Source organism: Squalius cephalus, assembly GCF_949319135.1.
Source record: "Squalius cephalus genome assembly, chromosome: 1".
NCBI lineage: Eukaryota > Metazoa > Chordata > Actinopteri > Cypriniformes > Leuciscidae > Squalius > Squalius cephalus.
In genome coordinates this window covers 48,775,339-48,795,751 of record NC_137122.1, presented here as the reverse complement: position 1 = coordinate 48,795,751, position 20,413 = coordinate 48,775,339, and the positions used below count along the sequence as shown (strand labels likewise).

General features: G+C 36.4%; 1 protein-coding gene across 1 annotated transcript in view; it reads left to right on the top strand.

Moving 5' to 3' along the window:
- Window positions 1-954: 954 nt before the first annotated feature.
- Window positions 955-20,413, top strand: part of tmem104 (transmembrane protein 104) — a 49,230-nt gene continuing 29,771 nt past the window's right edge. Inside the window, exons 1-8 of the mRNA XM_079894666.1 lie at window positions 955-1,222; window positions 1,463-1,551; window positions 2,838-2,959; window positions 8,335-8,416; window positions 9,465-9,561; window positions 9,667-9,747; window positions 14,802-14,901; window positions 16,480-16,576. Of these exons, the coding sequence (XP_079750792.1) occupies window positions 1,507-1,551; window positions 2,838-2,959; window positions 8,335-8,416; window positions 9,465-9,561; window positions 9,667-9,747; window positions 14,802-14,901; window positions 16,480-16,576 (624 nt within the window). The 5' untranslated portion in view covers window positions 955-1,222; window positions 1,463-1,506. The remainder of the gene's footprint in view (window positions 1,223-1,462; window positions 1,552-2,837; window positions 2,960-8,334; window positions 8,417-9,464; window positions 9,562-9,666; window positions 9,748-14,801; window positions 14,902-16,479; window positions 16,577-20,413) is intronic.

Below are 20,413 nucleotides of genomic sequence, written 5' to 3'. Positions count from 1 at the left end.
CCACTCTTCTTTTATGTTGACTTGTTTTTCAGTGATCACCTTTCTTTAAATTCTTTGAATGGAGAAATAAACATTTTCTGTCCAATGAAAACAAATTGTGGTCTCTGATTTTTAACTTTAGCTGTCCAGATGCTGACAAAATGGCCTCTAGACTCACTAGTGGTGGCAAAACTACATGAACATATGCATACACGCACATAAAGTGAATCTTTTTGGTTCACTTTTATTGAATGATTGAATTTATTGAAAAATGATCAACTTGACAGTTCCACACAACTTAATTTTTTCAATTACACATGGTTTATTTACTTAATAATTTTAAGGCAACTGGTTTCCTCGCTGTTTTTAAGTTGTCAACTGATTTACACTGAAAACATTTCTCTATACCAGGGTTTCTCAAACTCGGTCCTGGAGGGACACTGTCCTGCACAGTTTAGCTCCAACCCTGATCAAACACACCTGAGCAAGCTAATCAATGTCTTCAGGATCACTAGAAACTCACAGCTAGGTGTGTTTGATCAGGGTTGGAGCTAAACTGTGCAGGACAGTGGCCCGAATGCCAAATAATTTGTCTTTAGTGTGGGACAACTGAAACCACTGACCCCACCTATTATAATCTGCACATTACCTAAATGTTGGATTGTTATACATTCAAAAAGTACTCGAGAACCAGTTATACATAATGTCTGTCACAAAAACTCACCTCAGTGATCAGCATCATGTATTAAATACAAATCAGACACTGGTGTTGACATTCTAATTAGGCATTTAAAAAAATAAAATAATAAATATAATAGCTACATTTTTTCTTTTTTTTTAAACCACGTTCGGAATTGCTTTCTAAATTAGTGAATAACTCACAATATAATTTAAATATCTTGCTTCATTACCGCAAACGTCACCTAAACGTCACCACAATTCAGCCAATCAGCGAGCACTTCCCATCTCTACGCCACACGTTCTCTCGGGAACCGTTTCCTGCTGACGTTCTGTTTACTCCTTAATGGATATGATTTCTCAAACAGAAGAACTTCTGCAGCCTGTCTTATTAACCGCTAATAAAATAATGGGGAGGTGTGCACGATGCGCTCTACTTTGTTAATACATTGTATTTGCGCACGAGCTCCGTTGCTGACAGCCAGGACGTTACAAGAAAACAGTCTCGTGCTTTCCTAACGATATCACTTCTCTTTACCAGTAGAGTTGCTTCAAACGGTGACAGGTGAGCCTTTCTGTTAGCAAAATAATGTTTTTACAAAATTGTCTGATTATGACATATTTGCTGTGGTAACATAACATTGCATAACATGGACATTGAAAAAGCTATACTGATAAAACCTGCCTGCGAATATAAATAAAACATAAACAACGGTTGTTGCTAGTCATGTTACACTAGCCTTCTTATGTCCCTTTGGCAAAATTGTAGTGTATTAAATATTAAAACAGTATTTTCTTTCCTCAGGGTGGTGAAATTTCAGGTTTGAGGCTTGTGTTTGTTGCTTCGAGATGGCTGGGGGCATTACAGAGTCAGGGGAGCCTTACTCACCATTTGTAAGTATTCCTTCTGACTGAGTTGTAGCACATGGAGTTGGTATTGATTAACATTTTTGAACTACTTTACCTAATCACACTGGTCAGTTTAACTGTTCCGCACACTCAGCTGTTTGTGTCCTTAGAAAAAGTCTTGTGACAATACCATAGTACTGAAAACTATCATGTCATGCATGTGATGTGATGTTATTTCTGTTGCTCTGTAATGAAAGGCTTCTGACCTGTATTCATGAAAAAGTTCAATATATGATGACCTGTAATTAAAGCAATGACAGACATTGCTAAAAATGTAGTTCTCTGTTTTTCAATAATGTAAGTTACAGTTGTCATGAGTTTGCTAGGTGCCTTTATGTCATTTGGAGTCATGTGATTTAAACCACACACTTTGTGTTACTCATTTAAAGAGGAAATGAAAGCTCAGGAGCCAGGAGAAACATGCTCTAATGACTTGAATCAGCAGAAAGCAGTGCGTGATCCAGACTCGTGTGTTTTTGGCATTTAGCGTTGTGGTTTCCTTCAACTAATTTTCCCGTCTGACAATGGCTAGACATTTGTGCAAATTAATTGTGTTAAATTGAACAGCAATAAAGGTATGTTTAGTCTTTAACACATTCACTTTTCCAGTCTAAACTATATCTATATGGAGTTTTAGGACCTACTTTTATTGACTTTTTTTAGACAATTCAAGACATAGGCTAAATAAGAGCCTGCAAATCTGTTTGTAATGCAAAAAGTATTCTTGCAACTCCCAAAATACCAAAATGTGTTTTGGTTTTCATTTGCAAACTCTTTGAAAAGAAACACCTTGAAATAAGCCGAAATAAATCAATACGTTTAAAGTAAGGTACGTTGTGTGTCAGTTTGAGAGTACAGTATGTCCATTACCTAGTTTGTTTTGCTCACATTTGTTAATTTGAGAAAAAAATTTCAGGCAATCATAAGGGAGATACTCATCGCTTTCTAATGGAATTGACAGTAGATACTGTATGTCAAGCGCATGACTAATTTTTCAGCAGACGTTTTATGTGATTTGTGCACTCAAGTGGGAGGAAATGCAGTGCTGCTCAAATGAGTTATCACATACATCAGCTTATTAAAAATGCATGATGGTGAACAATTCCAGACGTAATCTTTACAAGAAAGACAGACGATGCATAATGGGAACTTTGTGTGATAAAACTTCAGTGCGTTGTAAAACCTAAGTGCTTGTTATACATTTTAATTTGATCTGTGATCTCTTAAAACTTTGAATCCGCTATAGACGTGTTTGTTTTGTGTTTTTATAGGTTGGCCTGGTGTACATGTTCAATCTAATTGTTGGGACTGGTGCCCTGACCATGCCCAAGGCCTTTGCAGCAGCTGGCTGGGTAGTCAGCGTCTCCCTCATCACATTTTTGGCTTTTATGAGGTATGCTCTCCCTCTATTTTTGTTTTGTTTTGTTTTTATCCATCACAATCTCTTTCTTTCTCTCTTTTTCTCTGTTAAGGCTGCCAATACCTGCTTTTAACAGTTGGGTTGTGTTGTATTGGTGTTTGTTTTGAGTCTGTATATAAACCATAGAGGTGTGACTCTTCACTGGTCTCACGATTCAATTCAATTGCGATTATCACGTCAATGTTTCGATTCGATATCATGATGCGTTTCATCCTCAGTTTTAAATATTACTGCACATGGCTACGTTTTCATCAATGAATACAAACAGTCATATATATGAACTCCTTTTTTATTTTATCTGCTCCAAGAAAGTACACTTCCTAAATGTAGCAAACATCAAATAAAACTTGCGTCAGAACACAGCACACGACAGGAGCATTTAGAACCAATAAATACTAGTAAATACTAAAAGTGCATGAGACTGTCAAGTAGTGTACTTAAGTTACAATAATGCTTATACACACACACACACACACACACACACACACTGTAAATGTTAAAATAGTAGGTGCATTTTTTAAATTATTTGTTTTTGTGGTTCCCCTCCCTCCGGCGACGAATGATGTCAGAGAAATGTCAGTAGGCTATAATCGATTATGGTCTATTACTATTATTATTATTACTATTATTATATTATACTATTATTAGAATCGTCCACGTCTGTATCACGTTGCATTGTAGAAACTATTAATTTCGACACCCCTCATGAGCCATCCTTGTTTACACTGCCAAAGCATTGGGAAATAGTACACACAAACACACACGCTGCAGTGGCATCAATGATTCATCAAATTTATTACAACAGTATTGGGGTACAAGTATTGCATTCAATGTACATATTTTGGGGATAATTGGTAAAAAAGCAAAAACAGTGGCCCCAAGGACACTTAAAAAGGTCTGAATTGGGTTGCATTATAAATCAAAATGTAGGGCTCTATGTCTATTCTCTTTTTGCAAGTTCAGTTTTATTTTTCCAATTTCTGTTTTCCATATACACTTTTTTTTTTTTTTTTGGGGATTCCATTTTAATGGCTTAAATATTTAATCATTCATTTATCATTTAAAAGATAATCCGGTGAAAATTGAACTATTCCTTTTATTATAATTCTTTTGCGCTGCACAGCAGAGGTTCAAGGCCCGTTCGCACCAAGGACGATAACTTCGCTATAATGATAGCATAGCAATAGAGATATAGTTGTACAAATTGTTCTAAATGTAAAAGAGTAGCAGTCCAATACCAATATCAATCCATCCTGCTTTAACCTGTTAAGCTTCACCAGTGCGTCGGCGCACTGAAGCGTTTTTTATTTATTTAATTCAAAATTACTATCAGATTTAATGTTATACCTTGACAAACTATACATCATTAAAAAGATATAAGACTCAAGTTTCAGTATTTGACCACTATTGTATTCTGAGAAACTCATAGTGACAGTTATGTCTTAATTTGTGTCAGGAGTTATGAAATGAAAAAATGAGTCGATACCTTTAATATGAATTATGCGCGTCAGCCGCTCCCATTCATAAAAAACTCCCGTGCTGTCGTCATGACAGCGATACACAAAACAACGTCCCTCAGGGCTTTAGCTCAAAAATGTGCAGATTTGGAGAAATATTGATAGATTCTTTTAGATTCACATCATATTTCTATAGACAGGAATAATATTTATTGAATTTATACCCAAATGCGTCAATGTAATCTTTATGAGCGTTTGGTATTCTAATTCACAGTGTTTTCAATTCATACCAATAGCCTGAGGGCGCTATATGCACAGTAATATAGTCCATATATGGCACATGAAGAAGAGCCATGATCATGTGACATTCCAGGAAGCCTCGAACACACACACAGCTAACAGAGATCGGCTGTAATCATGCAGATAAAAGATGTTTTGAAGACAATAAACATGATTGCAATGATATCTGATTTGCCTGTGTTCTTCAAGCCATGCCAGGTATTTTTATAATAATAGATTATATTTATAATGTAATGCTAATCTATATAGACTTCATCATTGTGCATAATACTATCAAATAATATATTTTCTGTCTGATTTTTTTATCTGAAGCTAAATTAGATCACAGAAGATTATTTAAAACATTCGGCTTGAGTTATAAAGTACGTTTTGAGCATAAATATGGTTTTAATCTCATATATTGTCGTGAATTGATGGTGTGCTAAGCTAACATGCTAGCTAGCCCTAACTGTTAGTCACATGACATGGTCTTGAAAAACATTTAACTAAATACAGAGTTTTGGGCTTATTATCTTCAGATTTTAAACATAAAATGTTTAGACATGTGGCTTTAGCTGTAGTGCATTTCTAGATTGCTCCAGTGCCAATTTCAATTTTATTTTCATGAGGATGTTTCATAAAAAATAATTTCTAATAACTTTACAAAACTTTGAAGCTATTTATAACAATTTTTGTCATTACGACAATAATTAATTATACATTTACAATAAACTGCCAGGTGTCAGCTTTCAAACGAGATCATACTTGTGCTTTTAGTACAAAGGGTTCATGAACTGTATCTGTTTTAGTTTGGGTATGTCATTTCTGGGGATTTTTCAAAAGTGGCGTTGCAGCTTAACAGGTTAAAAAGCTCAAGCGTTTAAAGCGGCAGATGACACAATTGCAGCAAGTCCTTATAATAAATAGAACCATACCCGCGTTGGTATGGATGCTAATACAGTGATTTGCTGTTCGCGTTCTTCTAGTTGCTGTTTTCTTATTGCTGTTACGCTTGATTATTCAGGGGTTTTGACATATCAGGTTTAGGAGGGTGTATGTATTCGATTTCCAATCCTTTCTGGGGGTTTGCCAAATGGGGTCAGAATGGGTCTCTAATTTGTGTGTAGTTAGGGCATGAATTTGAGAAGTGTAATTCTGTCTCTACCTCATGTTGTGTTCAGTGAGAGCACAGCGTGTCTTCTGGTCTTCTTTGTATGCTATTTCTCTCTGTCACTCGCTCATCTTTAGCTGACCTCTCAACCCTGTTACTGCTGCCGCTGGTGCTGTGGCCATCAAAACACATTTATCACCCCTGCCAACCTGCCAGCTGTCTGAGCCACTGACAGAGCCCAGGGGAGAGTTATGAGTGTTTAGACGCAACAGAATGGAGCTGTATATCAATGAAACAGCTGGGGAAAGAAAGCAGACAACAGTTGGTCTTTAAATGCAGGTTATGAGTGGAGATGTCCGAATGAGACTGACGTTATGTATATGACATACAGTTTCTCATATTTTGCATTAGTGATATATTTAAAGGGGTCATGACATGAGATATCAAATTTGCCTTGATCTTTCAACATATAAGAGTGCGTCTCTGTACAGACTTCAGAAGGATCCCAGCGTCGGAATCAAGTGGTTGGTTTATTTGAATGGTGTCCCAGATCACGTTGAAGAATTTTATGTTTGTTCTGAGCATTTTGTTTTGCAAATGAGGCACAGTGTAATGGAGAGTTTGCAAAGAACCTTTTGTTGAAAGATAAAGCAGCCGGCCGTATTGGATCTGACAGCAGCTGCATTGCAAACCGTAAATGATTTCATAATGCTTAGTCTGTAAATGAGGGTTTTATATGGATAATGTTTTCTAAACACGTGCAATAGCAAGGGGCCATTGATACGTTTCATATGCAATGACATTAGCCAATCATAACAGCGGCCGTTCACTGACAAGCCTTAAAGGGGCCGTCCCTTAAAAACTGATAATTTCAGACAGGGTCAGAATGAGGGTTGAAAGTTTTTATGCATGTATATTTGTTTTGTTTTTTGCAAAAAAAACTTTATAAGTGAACCTCAAGAACCCATTAAAATAAAAAAATGCATGTCATGGCCCCTTTAAAAATGTATGTGTGCATATATAAAAATATATAGATACTTTAGATATATAATGCATTATGCTTTGTAATGCATCTTATAATGCATTGTATGGTCTCAGGAATAATTGTAACCACAGTTATAATACATGATAATACTATGTATTTTAACTTTGGTTACAATTATTTATAAAAAGATATAATGAATTATAAAGTACATTTATGAATACCTTTTATAATGCATTATACATAAAGGCTTTAAGTAAAAAAAAAAAAGTACCAAAAAGTAAATAAAATAAAAAATGGGCAAAAAATAAACACGGGCAGTAAAACTTGAAATTTTCGTCAAAATTTTGGTCTCCATGAGGAAAACATGGAATATAAATCATACTAACTGTACGTTCACACCCCTGCCAACGACAGCGCTGGAGAAAGATTCGGGGACGCTCTGATGCTCTGACGTAGATCGAAGGCGGGATCTTTTTAAACCAGTGTTGACAGGATTGCTCTGGAATCCTCTCAGGCGGAAGACTTCTACATTCTGATTGGTTGCTGCTGAACCGCATCAGAGCTTATTACCATAAAGTTGACCTGACTTCAACTCTTCTCGCCGCTCTCACCATCCAAGACACACTGCGCCGCCCTCGCCGGAGCATTGAAAATGAATGACTTCCGGCCACTCTGATGCTCTCGCCGGCGTCGGTGTGAACGCACAGTAAATGTTATTTTGTGAAAATGTAAAAACGCAGAATGTTTTCTGTAACACCGTGTCTATACTAGACTCAAGCAGCACGACGCAACACAACAAAAGTAAACAGAACCCATTATAATCAGAGATGCTGTCTACACTTCAGTTCAGTTCAGTACAGTTCAGATCTGACCCTGATCCAACACACCTGTCTGTAATTATCAAGTGCTCCTGCAGATCTTTATTAGCTGGTTTAGTTGAGTTTGATCTTGGTTGGATCTGAACTTTAGGGAAAGTAAATCTCCACAAACGGGATTGGGCACCCCTGGGAAAGAATGTTTGAATGGTATAAAATTATGGAAAGTCCTCATAAAACACAAAAACCCTACGTGTGTGTGTATTTCACATTGTTTTTGACTAAATAAACACAGGGATGAATGATATTGAATCAATTTCATTCATATGCACCAGTGACAAGTCTCTGAATCAGACTTTTTAAACAATTCTTTCTGCTTAAAGTAGTTTTTTTTTTTTTTTTTTTTTTTTTTTTTCTTCAGGTAATATTATTGTTTCCACTTGCGCAGCCTTATGTCAGCATAACATAAGTTATCTCAAGCAGGGAAATGTGTATGACATTTTAATAAACAAAAATGTAAAAAAGTTCTTTAATATAATGTGCAAAATCGCGATGGTCAATTTGTTATTTTATGTTGTCTTTAAGAATTTTCTTTCTGATATCAGCTCTGTATCTAGTTTTTTCTGCGTCTTGTTTTCCCTTTTTTTTTTTATTAAACTTGCTACACATGAAGTGTGTTTAACTGTTCTGTCTTCCCTCAGTTTCATGACCACCACATTTGTGATTGAAGCCATGGCTGCTGCCAATGCCCAGCTACGCTGGAAGAGGAGAGAACAGGAAGAGGTTAGTGACATCACCCGATAAGCCTGGTTACCCTGAACACTGTGTCGTTATTCAGTATCTATTCCCTATGAAAATTACACTTATCAATGGAAATGTTACACGTCCCAAGCCAGAAAGTCGATGAAACTTTAAATCATACTGACTTATCAGTGAATGAAGCGGGGCCATTTAGAGCAGATGTACTAAAATCGCTACATGCTGACAAACTCAGAACGAGGCCCATGGTTAGTATGTTTCTAGACAGTTTCACCCATACAAACAGAATACAGAAAACCTATATTATGGCCTATACAACTATAAAATCAGAATGTTTATATTTTAATAGATGATCTGCAACAACAAATATTGTGTTTATGCTGAAAAAGCGTGTCAAGATAATTTTTGACACATTGCTTCTTTGTTTTAGTCACGTTATATTGCGCACACAACTACACCTGAATAAACTGTGGCAATAATCAAACGTGTTCTTCTAGAACGCCCTCACATTCATATGTAACATTGTTTTAAAGGAACAGTTCACCAAAAAAAAAAAGAAATGTTATAATTTACAAGGCTGCATTATTTGATCAAAATACAGTAAAAACAATACAAATGTGAAATATTATTACAATTTCAAATTACCGTTTTCTATTTGAATATATTTTAAATGTAATTTATTCATGTGAATGCACAGTTGAATTTTCAGCATCATTACTCCAGTCTTCAGTGTCACATGAGCCTTCAGAAATCAGTCTAATATGGTGATCCACTCATTATTATCAATGTATTGAAGAAAGTTGATTTTTTTTTCAGGATTCTTTGATGAATAGAAAGGTCAAAAGAGCAGCATTAATTTGAGATGGAAATCTTTTGTAACATTATAAATGTCTTTACTGTAACTTTTGATCAATTAATGCACCCTTGCTGAATAAACTATTATTAAAAAGTTGTGTTCAACTGTGAACAAACTTGCTATTACCAAGCTCACTTTTTTTTTTGGTTGTGAGCGTGTTTGTTCAGAGCCTAGAATTAGGAAACTAATCACTTTTATTGTTACAACCATTTTAAGATTAATGACAGCGACTCCAGCTCGGACTATTCAGATGATGAGGTCACTATCCGGGGACGTTCGGAACCTGTCGAGACGCGGCCAATTCTCTCTGTCCGTAAGTGCCGTTTGTATTGTACTTGTCTTTGTCAATAATGGTTTGCAATGTTACCCAAGATGAAAATCTCAAGGTCATTGTTGGTTTTGTCATCTGATGTAACAGAGCGTGCTTCGAATATAGACCACTTTGACATTGTCGAGAGAGTCGAGATGGGACAAATGGCCTCCATGTTTTTTAATAAAGGTAAGACTTCTTGCATCATTATGCCCTACAATGTAATCTTCAGCTAAGACGTTTAGCTTTATAAGACTATTAAACAAGGCCTTAAAAGATGGTTTCCAGAGGTCAAGTTTTGCTCCAGTGTTCAGTAACATTGAACAAGGTTATTTGCTGTTAATGGGGTGCAATTAGAACTAGTTAAATTGCTTTTGGTTGTAATTACCTCACTGTAGATCTTTTATCTACTCTAATATAAGGAAACGAGAAGTTCGCTTAAAGATGGAGAACCCAGGTAATGAGAATCTTATGATGAATATGAAGACAAGGTGTTCACCTTGAACTAAAAACCGAGGTGTCATTTATACTGATTCCTATTTTCAGAATTCTTGCCCTCCTAAGCATCATTTCACGAGCAGTGCTACACAAAGGCTGACTCAACAGTGCCCCGAGCAGCCTTGCAATATCTCAACAGCATTGCTTTTGGCATCTTCTCCAACCATCAAGCAAAGGCCGGACATCAGAAATGGCCTGCTGAGCTGTTCCATGCAGGGTTGGAAATTAACTGGGCTTGCCTTGGGGCAAAAATGCCACAGAAATGAACAAAAATGCCCCTGCACAATTAAACGAATTCTATTACGACAATCGTGTTTAAAGTGAAATGTGAAAATGAATGTAAACTGTCGATTGCACGTTTACACATTTTTTTTGCAGTGTAGAGCATTATAAGCGATCACAAGGGTTTCTGTTGAGAGTATGGATACAATTTCTAATCAGAGGCTTCTTGGTTGGTCATCGGAGAAACGCTGGAGATTTGTTCAGTGCACACATTTGCTGACTGAGTCCTGCATAAAAATAAACATCAAAGTGCTGAAACAATGTAAACAAGAGATTAATTTTGCAGTGTAGAAAATGTTATCTTTTCGCAGCTTCTGTGAATATAACAGGAGTTTTTGCGAGAGGGCATAACTCTGTGGCCTTGCGCTAGGCTGAAGTGATGGCGGAACATTATTTGCTCGCTTTCTATATTTAATTTATTCCCAGTTTGAAGAACCGTTTCTTTTTTCATGCTGCTAAGATAACCAATGCGATGTTTGTAATTAAATTTTTTTAACTTGTTTTGTCGTGTTGCCTAGAAGACGAGATGTTTCTCCACCCATAAAACCTTTATGTATTCTATTAAACGACATTAATAATCATTATTACAATGTTGATTGCAATAATCGACAATAATGATTTGTCATAATTGCAGTCCTGCCCTGTAATGATTTCCTGAAATGTTTTTTTATTTTATTTTTTTTACATTTTTTAATATGAACAGTTATGGGAAGAGCACCCGTACAGAAATGGTTTTCTTTCACTTAACACTGTAACACTCATACAAAGTCTGACCTTATGGGCTTGACATACTCAGACCACTTTATCCAGATTTTGTAAAACATGTCTCTTTGAGTCCTGAGAGTAAATGAAAGTTTTTCCATAATGTAGATTTCTTGGATTATGTTGACCCACTCTTCGATGGTCGGAAGGTCCGGTTTTAACCATTTCCTGGTTATGGCTTTCTTACTCGCTGCCAGTAGTGTCCAAAGCAACCTCTTGTCCTTATTTCTCCAGTTATTAACATCCGCATTGCCCAAATACACATTTTCAAAATTGCAAGGTATTTTACTACCAAATATATGATTAATATGTTCACATATTTGGATTTCCTGATTTTTATAAGCGATTTACACTATGCAACATTATGCAGTTGTCATGTAAATGTACATTTAAGCATTTATTATATATGTATTTAGAATTCAGTCTAAATACATGTATGCCACCTTTATATTAAACAGTATATGTAATTGTCAGATGCAGTTTCTGTTCCACCTTTACAGTGTAAATGTGACTTCTGTTGATGTCGAGAATTTTATTGGTAATAGTCTATAATATTTTGATAAAAGTAATTTGGTTAAATATAAGTATTTTACATAAAAGATAACACCGATAACCTTTAATACAGTTATCATTAAAATTGCCCTTTAGAAAAGGAAAAATATATACATTGCCCGTTAATGGGAACGTTAATTTCTGACCCTGGTTTCATACATCCACAGCATGTGATGGCAAGTGTTATGCACTAGGTGACGCACATGTTACACCCTCAAACAAACCAGCACTGCCTCTTATGCGCTGCACGCACTCTCGTTTGGTGAACACAAGCACGCACTTGTAGCTTCAGAGCTTTGTGTTTTCTCAGCACAGACGTCACATGCTCGCCCTGTCGACTTTTTATTATTCTATTAAGCGTGATGTGTTAAAATAGCTTGCTGTGCTCTGACCTTTCCCAGTGTAGAATGGAGTGAAGTGGCCACTTTGGATGTGCACTTGGGAGAAACGAATGACTATCTGAGCAGACTCTGACCGTAAATGTATTAAATGGAAGCGCAACTTACTGTGAAGGAGATTAGTTTAGTTAGTGTGACTTTAGTATTGACTGTAGCTTTAAATATAATACTCCTGTCTTAGGACATGCTGTCTTTTTAATCCAAGTGCAATTGCTAAACACAGCCATTGTAGTGGGGGTGATCAATCCATGAGCTGCCATTCAGCGGAAAGAAACTGCAGGCTTTTATATTGAACTGTAGTTAAAGGCTTTAACGTTTGTACTTTAGTATTGTTGAGGTAGGTGGGAGGTTGTCTTTCCAGAAAATACACACTGCGATTCTTTGGGTTCAATTGCTTTGGTAAGTTAAAGCAGAATGTGAATCCGCTCTGGTCTGAAATTAACAACAGGAAGCCTGGCTTCTGTCATTTCATCATTGGACCGGTTTCTTAATGGCCGCTGGTTTATCTGGGTTGCTCACAGTGGCTGTAACCTTCCCACTGACAGGTTGATTAGAAGACTGCTTCGAATAATGCCACAGAGGAGATAGATTAGCTCATGATTGATTTTTTTTAGGTGTGCTATTACTTTTGCTCAGAATGGGGATTTTGTTCTTAGTAACCCCTAACCAGAACTATTAGACTTTGGTGTGTAGCTCATCTTGAACTGTAGCCTACATGCATGTTTTTGCTTTTTGAGGAGAGACTTGCTATTACTTTTCAAAAATGACTTAAATTTTAAAGGGCACCTATTATGACTCTTTTCACAAGATGTAAAATAAGTCTCTGATGTCCCCAGAGTATGTATGTGAAGTTTTAGCTCAAAATACCCAACAGATCATTTTTTACAGCATGTTTAAATTGTAATTTTTTGGGGCTCAGAAAAACGTGCTGTTTTAGTGTGTGCCCTTTAAATGCAGATTAACTGCTGCTGCCGGCCCAGGGGGCGGAGCCTCACGAGCTCGCACTCAGTCTCTCAGGACAATTTCATCTGATAATATCACAACAGAAACTCTCAGTTGCGGTGTTCATTTCGACTCGGAGTCGGACAATAATGCCCACAGAGCCAGAGAATATATGCTGTATGGACATAGAACAGGTATAGTTTAGTTTAATTATGTTATAACTTATTTGTCATCTGCTTTTATCCACTAATACAAGCCTGCTGTAGCAAAGCCCGTCCGAATGATGACCAAAATATACTGACGAGTTCAGTTTATTGTACATCACACAAAAGATGAGCGTTAGTTTTACTCCAGAGAATCTCTGTAAGAGCTGAATAAACATAGTATAAGAAGTGCGCATTAAAGTCTTATCCATAAACTCTCTCTCTCTCTCTCCCTTTCATTATCAACAACATACACAGCGAAGTACACAAAACACTCGTTACAACTAGTAAATAAATATGCACACCTTTTCAGTGGGTGCTAAATAAACTGGTAAACCTTAAATCTGTAAAATGACTCGAAGAGCTGTCATAAAGAGCGCGCTCGCACTTTCATTTCTTCCGTGTCCAGTCACGTTAGGCCTGTTGCTCCGGAGAGTGTAAGCTTGATCACAAGCAGGGGAGGGGCCTGCTCAATTCTACGTCACATTGCGCCGAATCTGAGAACAGCTCATTCTGAGACAGTGCTTATGATTTATTGAGATTGTAAAAAAACCACTGGGTGGATTTTTATCATTCTAGGGTGGTTTTGCTCACACACTGCCAACACACATTTATGTTCAAACACCATGTAAAAGTGAATTTTGCATAATAGGTGCCCTTTAATATTTAGGCCTGGTTTCACAGACAGGGCTTTTAGATTAAGTCAGGATTAGACCTTAGTTTAATTAGGACATTTAAGTAGCTTTTATAAACGTGCTTTAGAAAAAAAAAACACCTTGAGACGAAACAATGCTGCTGATATATGTTAAGAAATAATCCGTTAAATTTCTGTTAAAACTGCTTAAATATGCATTTTAGTCTGGACTAGACCTAAGCCTTGACTGTGAAACCGGGGGAATGAATGATAAAACTGGATCAAAATCCTATAGAATTGAGTTGAAGGAAGAAACTGAGCCATGTTTATCATATCTGTGTATGCTCGTTTCCTCTAATTGGTACTTTTAGATGCTTCACTCAAAATTGTTCACTTTGAGCATTTAAAACAATAGCTTTTTAGCTTTTAGTGCTTTTTTAATTTTTTTTTTAATTTTTTTAAATATATTTGCCATTCATTGGTTATCAGCCACAACTATATCATCTAAATCTAGTTTAAATAGTCTGCCATCTCTAGTCAACTTTCAGGGTAATTAATGAGCTGATTGGTTGGCTGGACCGTTTGAGATCCTCGTAGGAGCTTCTGTGAATGATGAATGTGTGTTGTGGTGAAGCCGGTCTGTGTTTCCTCCTGAATGCTCTCCATCTCATCTCCAACAGGCAGGGGCTGAGTGATGGATGGATGGAAGAACAGGTGAAGAGGAGTGTGGGGTTAATGAAGAGAAGAGCAGGGGGGATTTCATAATGAAGTGCTTGCTTGCTTTAATTAGGATGATTTATACAGCTCTATGCGTTTAGCGGCTATATTGTTTGGGGAGGAACATCAGATGAATCTTCTAGGGAATGATGCTGCCTATCTTCATGTTCTCTGAACCTCTCCACATGTTTGTATTTGAAGTGATGTTTTATGTAAAGCCATGAATCTTCAGAATGGGATTGTTTCTCTCTGCAGTTGGCGTCAACATGTTCTACATCTGCCTAATCGTGTACCTGTACGGAGACCTGGCCATTTATGCTGCTGCTGTACCTGTATCACTGATGGAGGTCGCATGGTGAGTTCAAAATCTCTCATCTTGCTCTTCTTCTAGACACTAATTAATGAAACATCAGCTTTACTTTTTGAATGAGAACATTTGTTCAAACATTTAAACTTTTGCCATAAATAAACTAGATTTATTTCATATTGGTTGCAGATCAATAAGAGACTGTCCAGTCATAAAAACACAACTCATTTGCTATGGCAGACTTTTTCACATAGAAGATAATGTTTAAAAGCAATAAGAAATGCATGTGAAAATTGGTCCACGCCAAACATTTGTATTGATGTGAGCGGGCCTAAACCCTATAAAGCGTACTGTGTCATATTTGATATGCATGCATATTAGGGGTGTAACAATATATCGTGTAACAATACATCGCAATACATAAATGCAGCAATACGTATCGTGGATAGCGGACAGTGACCATATGTATTGTGTATAGTTCACCCAAAATAAAAATATTCCTGTGAGGAATTTAGTTTACAGAGTTTTAGTGTCAGTACGACATCAAACTACTATATATAATGGTGAATATAATGTATAATAATGCAATGGGGGAATATTTGTGGGTCCTGATAATGCCAAATGTCTTATGTTACCAGTAAAAAGTGGCCTACATTATTTTCATCTAAAATAATTCTGTATTTTCAGAATCATTAATATTTTTATTCTGGTGTCACCATTGTCCTGTGCATTGGGTTACCAATGGTTATATAATATCCAGCACCAAGTCCAAGCCTATTCATTTCCACCCCCAATGTAATACCAAATCTAGCATTTAAATCAACAGTTCATTTTTTTTTTTTTTTTTTTTTTGTTACCTTTTACAATATGTCTTGGAGTATTACAATAATATCGTATCGTGAGTTCAGTATCGTGATATTTATCGATTTGTTACATGAGGGTATTGTTACACCCCTAATGCATATGCATATCTACTACATGCCTCATTTCGTCTGATTGACTTTTTTAGCAAGTAAAAGGCCTTTTAATATAATTCTAAAAACTTTAGGTCATGGTACACTTTTTTTTTTTTTTTTTTTTTTTGCTGTGAAATATTTACTGATTGCTTTTTTTATATTGTTATTAATATTTCTAGATGAGCATTTACTGGACTAAAGCAACTTGGGTTTACTTGATAATCACATTTTAACATGATTTTTCTAGAAAATGATCAGTTGATAATCAAATATGAGACATCAGGCTTTTAAGAAACGTTTATTTGTCTGTTATGTTACCTCTCAATCATCATTGTATTGCATTGCATTATATATTTTGCCACCCACAATAAGAACTACTGACCTTTCATCATAAAACTAATCATTTTAATATTAACATTTTTGGGAGAAATAGTGACGACTGATATTTATATGCACTTTATGTAAGTAGTTTGCTATACTATTGTAAAGATCTCACTGAGTTCATCTTACTTTTTGGCCATATAAATATCAGCAACTGCACCAAATTGCATATTTTTGCTTGGTTTATAATAAAAACAATTGAATTGATATATATATATATAGTAGTACTTTATAAACTCCTGAAATCGATTCGCAGATGTCAGAAGTGTAATTGTTTGCCTTCTCACAGTGGGAATCACTCGTGCAGTGCTGGGAGTGTGAAATACAACGATACCGAGTCATGCTGGGGCCCTGTAAGACGCAAAGACGCCTACAGAGTGTTTCTGGTGAGTGCAGCAGCACCCGTTACACAGTCAAACATACGCTCTACGTTGGCAGCACTTATGTCTCGGCAGGGTGCTGGACTCACACTGGCTGGAGGTAAGAAAGACAAATGAGACACTTAATACTTCTGCGTAATCTCTGTGGACTCCTCACCCCAGCCGTGTATCAGGAGGCTCTTGCGTGCCCTTGAAATTCACAGAGAGCTACAGCACAAGACGCCAGTGTGATTTCCTCCTCGGCTTTAGCTTCGCAACAGTGATTGATGCGCTTATTCATTTCGCTCTGCTCCACCCTCCTTCATCTCTAGAAATGAGGGAAGTGGCTATCCCAACTGCCAATAAAAAGCATTGTTTCAGCTTTTTTTTAAATCTCGCTTGGATAAGCCTCTTATTGCATGTTAACCACAGGAAATGATGCTGATTTTAGAATATGTGCCAATATTTGCTTGCCTTAAGCCCTATTTGGACGGGATTAGTTTAACATGGAGAGGTTGGGGTAAAGTAATTATTACCAGAGCTTCTCAGTGATTTTAGTCCCGTCCAAATGTACCATCTCGGTAATCATTACGGACAATGTCAATGTCAATTCTGTAAAAAGGTCCGGAAAAATTACCTCAGGTAATACTAATCCTGTGCGAATAGATATGTAAATATGCTGTAAATATGTACGTAAATATTCCGTAATTTCCTGTTTAAAAGTAGTTTTCCGCAGTTTATTAAGTATGGAGGTGCTTGAAAAAGCATTCAGTTACGTTCTAGACGCTGGGACGAGTCTGTGGCAAAACTCAAGTGTTTTCCTCACACCATTCAGATCAGAAAGAAGGTCGAAAGCACTTGTTAGAGGCACGAAACTTCTTTTAGCGTTAGGTAAGTGCCTATTACCAACATAATCCAATCTGAATTTAATTAATACATCATTCGACCGGATTTAACTGTTATATCTATATATCAGGAAGCAACATAATACGCACATGATGACGGTGCGTAAATCAAGTTACCCCTCCCACTTCTGCTAGTTTTACTGAGATTTCTTATCCCGTGCGAATTGGCCATTATTATTATGGACGTCCTGTGGTAAAATTACATTACTCAATCTACTCTTGTAAAACTAAACCCATCTGAATGGGGCTTTAGAGATTAGGATTTTTATTCCCCTTCATGCTCGGGTTTGTCATCCCTTGTTGAGGTGTAAGATGAGGTCACGTCGTATCTTTATGTATGTTGTGTATCGGCTGTAATTGAGTTTAGTTTAATAGATCATTTAGGAAGCTAGAAGAAACAACCTACATCTTCCATCCCAAAACTCTGAATCTTTCGACTAGAAGGTCAGCATTAGTTTTTCTTCTGGACATGCCCTTAAATAAATCATCTTTTTTTTTTTTATATATGAAAGATTAATCCAACCGGCTTATGAACCTAGTGTCACTGGGGCTGTTCTCTTCCTCTCACTTTCACCTCAAACTGTCTCTATTGTTGTGAGGAAGGAAAATTTCCCAATTTTGAGTCTGAGGAATGTCCAAAGGGGACGACTGTCTAAGCCACCAACTTTATGAGCTTTATCAGACAGGTGAATCTGTGCCACAGGATGTTGTCTTCCTCGGCCACTGAATCCAGCAATTCTCATTACTGTAAAAAAAAAAAAAAAGTAATTGGTAACACTTTACAATAAGGTTTCATTAGTTAACATTAGTTAACTACTTTAGTTATCATGAGCTAAGAATTAGCAATACTTCTACAGCCTTTATTAATCTTAACTTCAACATTTACTAATACGTTATTAAAATCAAAGGTTGTATTTGTTAACATTAGTTAATGCACTGTGAATTATCATGAACAAACAATTAACTGCTGGATTTTTATTAACTTACATTAACAAAGATTAAGAAATTCTTAACAAATGTATTGCTAGTTCATTGTTAGTTCATGTTAGTTATTGCATTAACTAATGTTAACAAATCAGACCTTATTGTAAAATGTTACCATATAATTAATAATAATTGGTTAAATAATACATTTAAATAACAATTATTAAAAACATTATTTCAAATTTTATTGTATAGTTGCATTGCTTTGTACTGAATTTAGTTTATTCTGATTTTAATAATAATTTAAAAAAACAGTTTATGGGACTTTATTATTTTCATTATTCAAAGAGAATAATGGGAACTTTTCTGCTTTACAGTAATGAGAATCTTGGGGGGAAATGTGCATATTTGTCATGAGAGTGAGACATGATAATTTAAAAATGCGAAAACATCTTAATGGTGCTAAAAAGCATTCTTTTTTTCTTTGCACGTTAAAATTTTTTTAAGTTGTTTGAGTTTTATTTCATTTATTTTTTTAATTTGGGGTTGAAATATCACCCAGACTTTTTTTTTTTTTCACCCTTTGAGGTTATGCCATCAAATTTACCACGTCAGCAAAATTAAATGCGCATTGGTGCTTCGGTGTTTTAACATGATCACAAAAATGTCAGGTCACATTTGCATGCAAATGAGTGACATTTACATAAATCCACCGTCTTGGCACTAAATTTGTTTTCAGTTTGAGTTTATACTTGGCCCTGTCCAGGAACACTTAACTGATGTTAGTTTATCGCTATGATTGCATTTTAATTGCCTTTTTAATTAACAATTCCTCACTGGCACTCTGTACATTTATTCCATATCAAAGCAAGCTAGTCAGGGTCTAACCAGAGTCCTTGTTCACTTATCTGGCCTTGCGTTTTAGATCAGTGCTGAATATGCCAAATCTGTCTCCTGTCCTATTAAGGAGACTGCTGCTGAGATGTAGCGCAAATCTATTACAGGCGCCATGATGTGAGGAAAATGAGAAGATTTAACAGTTTCACCTGTTATTATATCTGAAATCTTCAGAAATGCATTCATGGCAGTTTTTAGGATGTCTGCTAGGGCGTCATGTTTCTAGGAAATATTCCAGATTATTGAATTGTATCGAAGTGCCCATGTGTCCTTCTAACATGTCTTTATAGTGTTTTTATATATATTCCTAAATCATCATGCTAACTTTACTTTTGAAACCTGCCTTTTGCAGACAGTGTGAATTATGACCCTACAGCTACTGTAGCACAGATGCATTTGTTTTTCTTCCTTTTGGTGTGTCTTGACTTTGACTCAAAACGGTACGTGGTCTGCATGAGAGTATTTGAGAGCAGTGGTCAGTTGTATCCCCCCGTGGCTAGCGGGATTGATGTTGGACACATTAGTGCAGCCTCATGGCATAAGCTTTAGAAAAGGAAAAAGGGAAGATTAAGAGGCATATTATGCCTTCACATAACACCTTGCCTCACTATAATCCCTGAGTGGGTTGCAGACCGTGACACTGTTCTTTCTACACCTGTGGCACACAAAGAAGGATGTTATGCATGTCTTTCTTCAGGGGAACGTGGCCAAAGAGTTTCCAAGAATGGAGTGTACTGGACTAAAGATTCTCAAACTGCCTATCTCAGAAAAGGCCTTTATAGTTGCTGTTTTGCTTTGTATTGCTTAACGGCCATTCTGTACATTTTGTAAAACTTCCTGCCTCAGCAGAGTATGACTGTGACTTTACCCTGACATATAGTAGGGATGGGTCTGGACGGATGACTAGTTGTCTTTGCTCTTTATTTTTATTTTATTTTTTTAAGCAGTGGTGCTTAAAGGAAATTGATTTGGTAATGAACCCAGCTATGATAGTTGCCATGAAATAGTGCAGTCAATTTCTGCAGTTGCATCTTTAAAAGTGCACAATAGGGGCTTATGCATCGGAGGAACCTTTTCATAGTTCCTAGAACTATTGGAGGAAGTACACGTTTTTTGGCATGTTCGCATCGCAAAAACT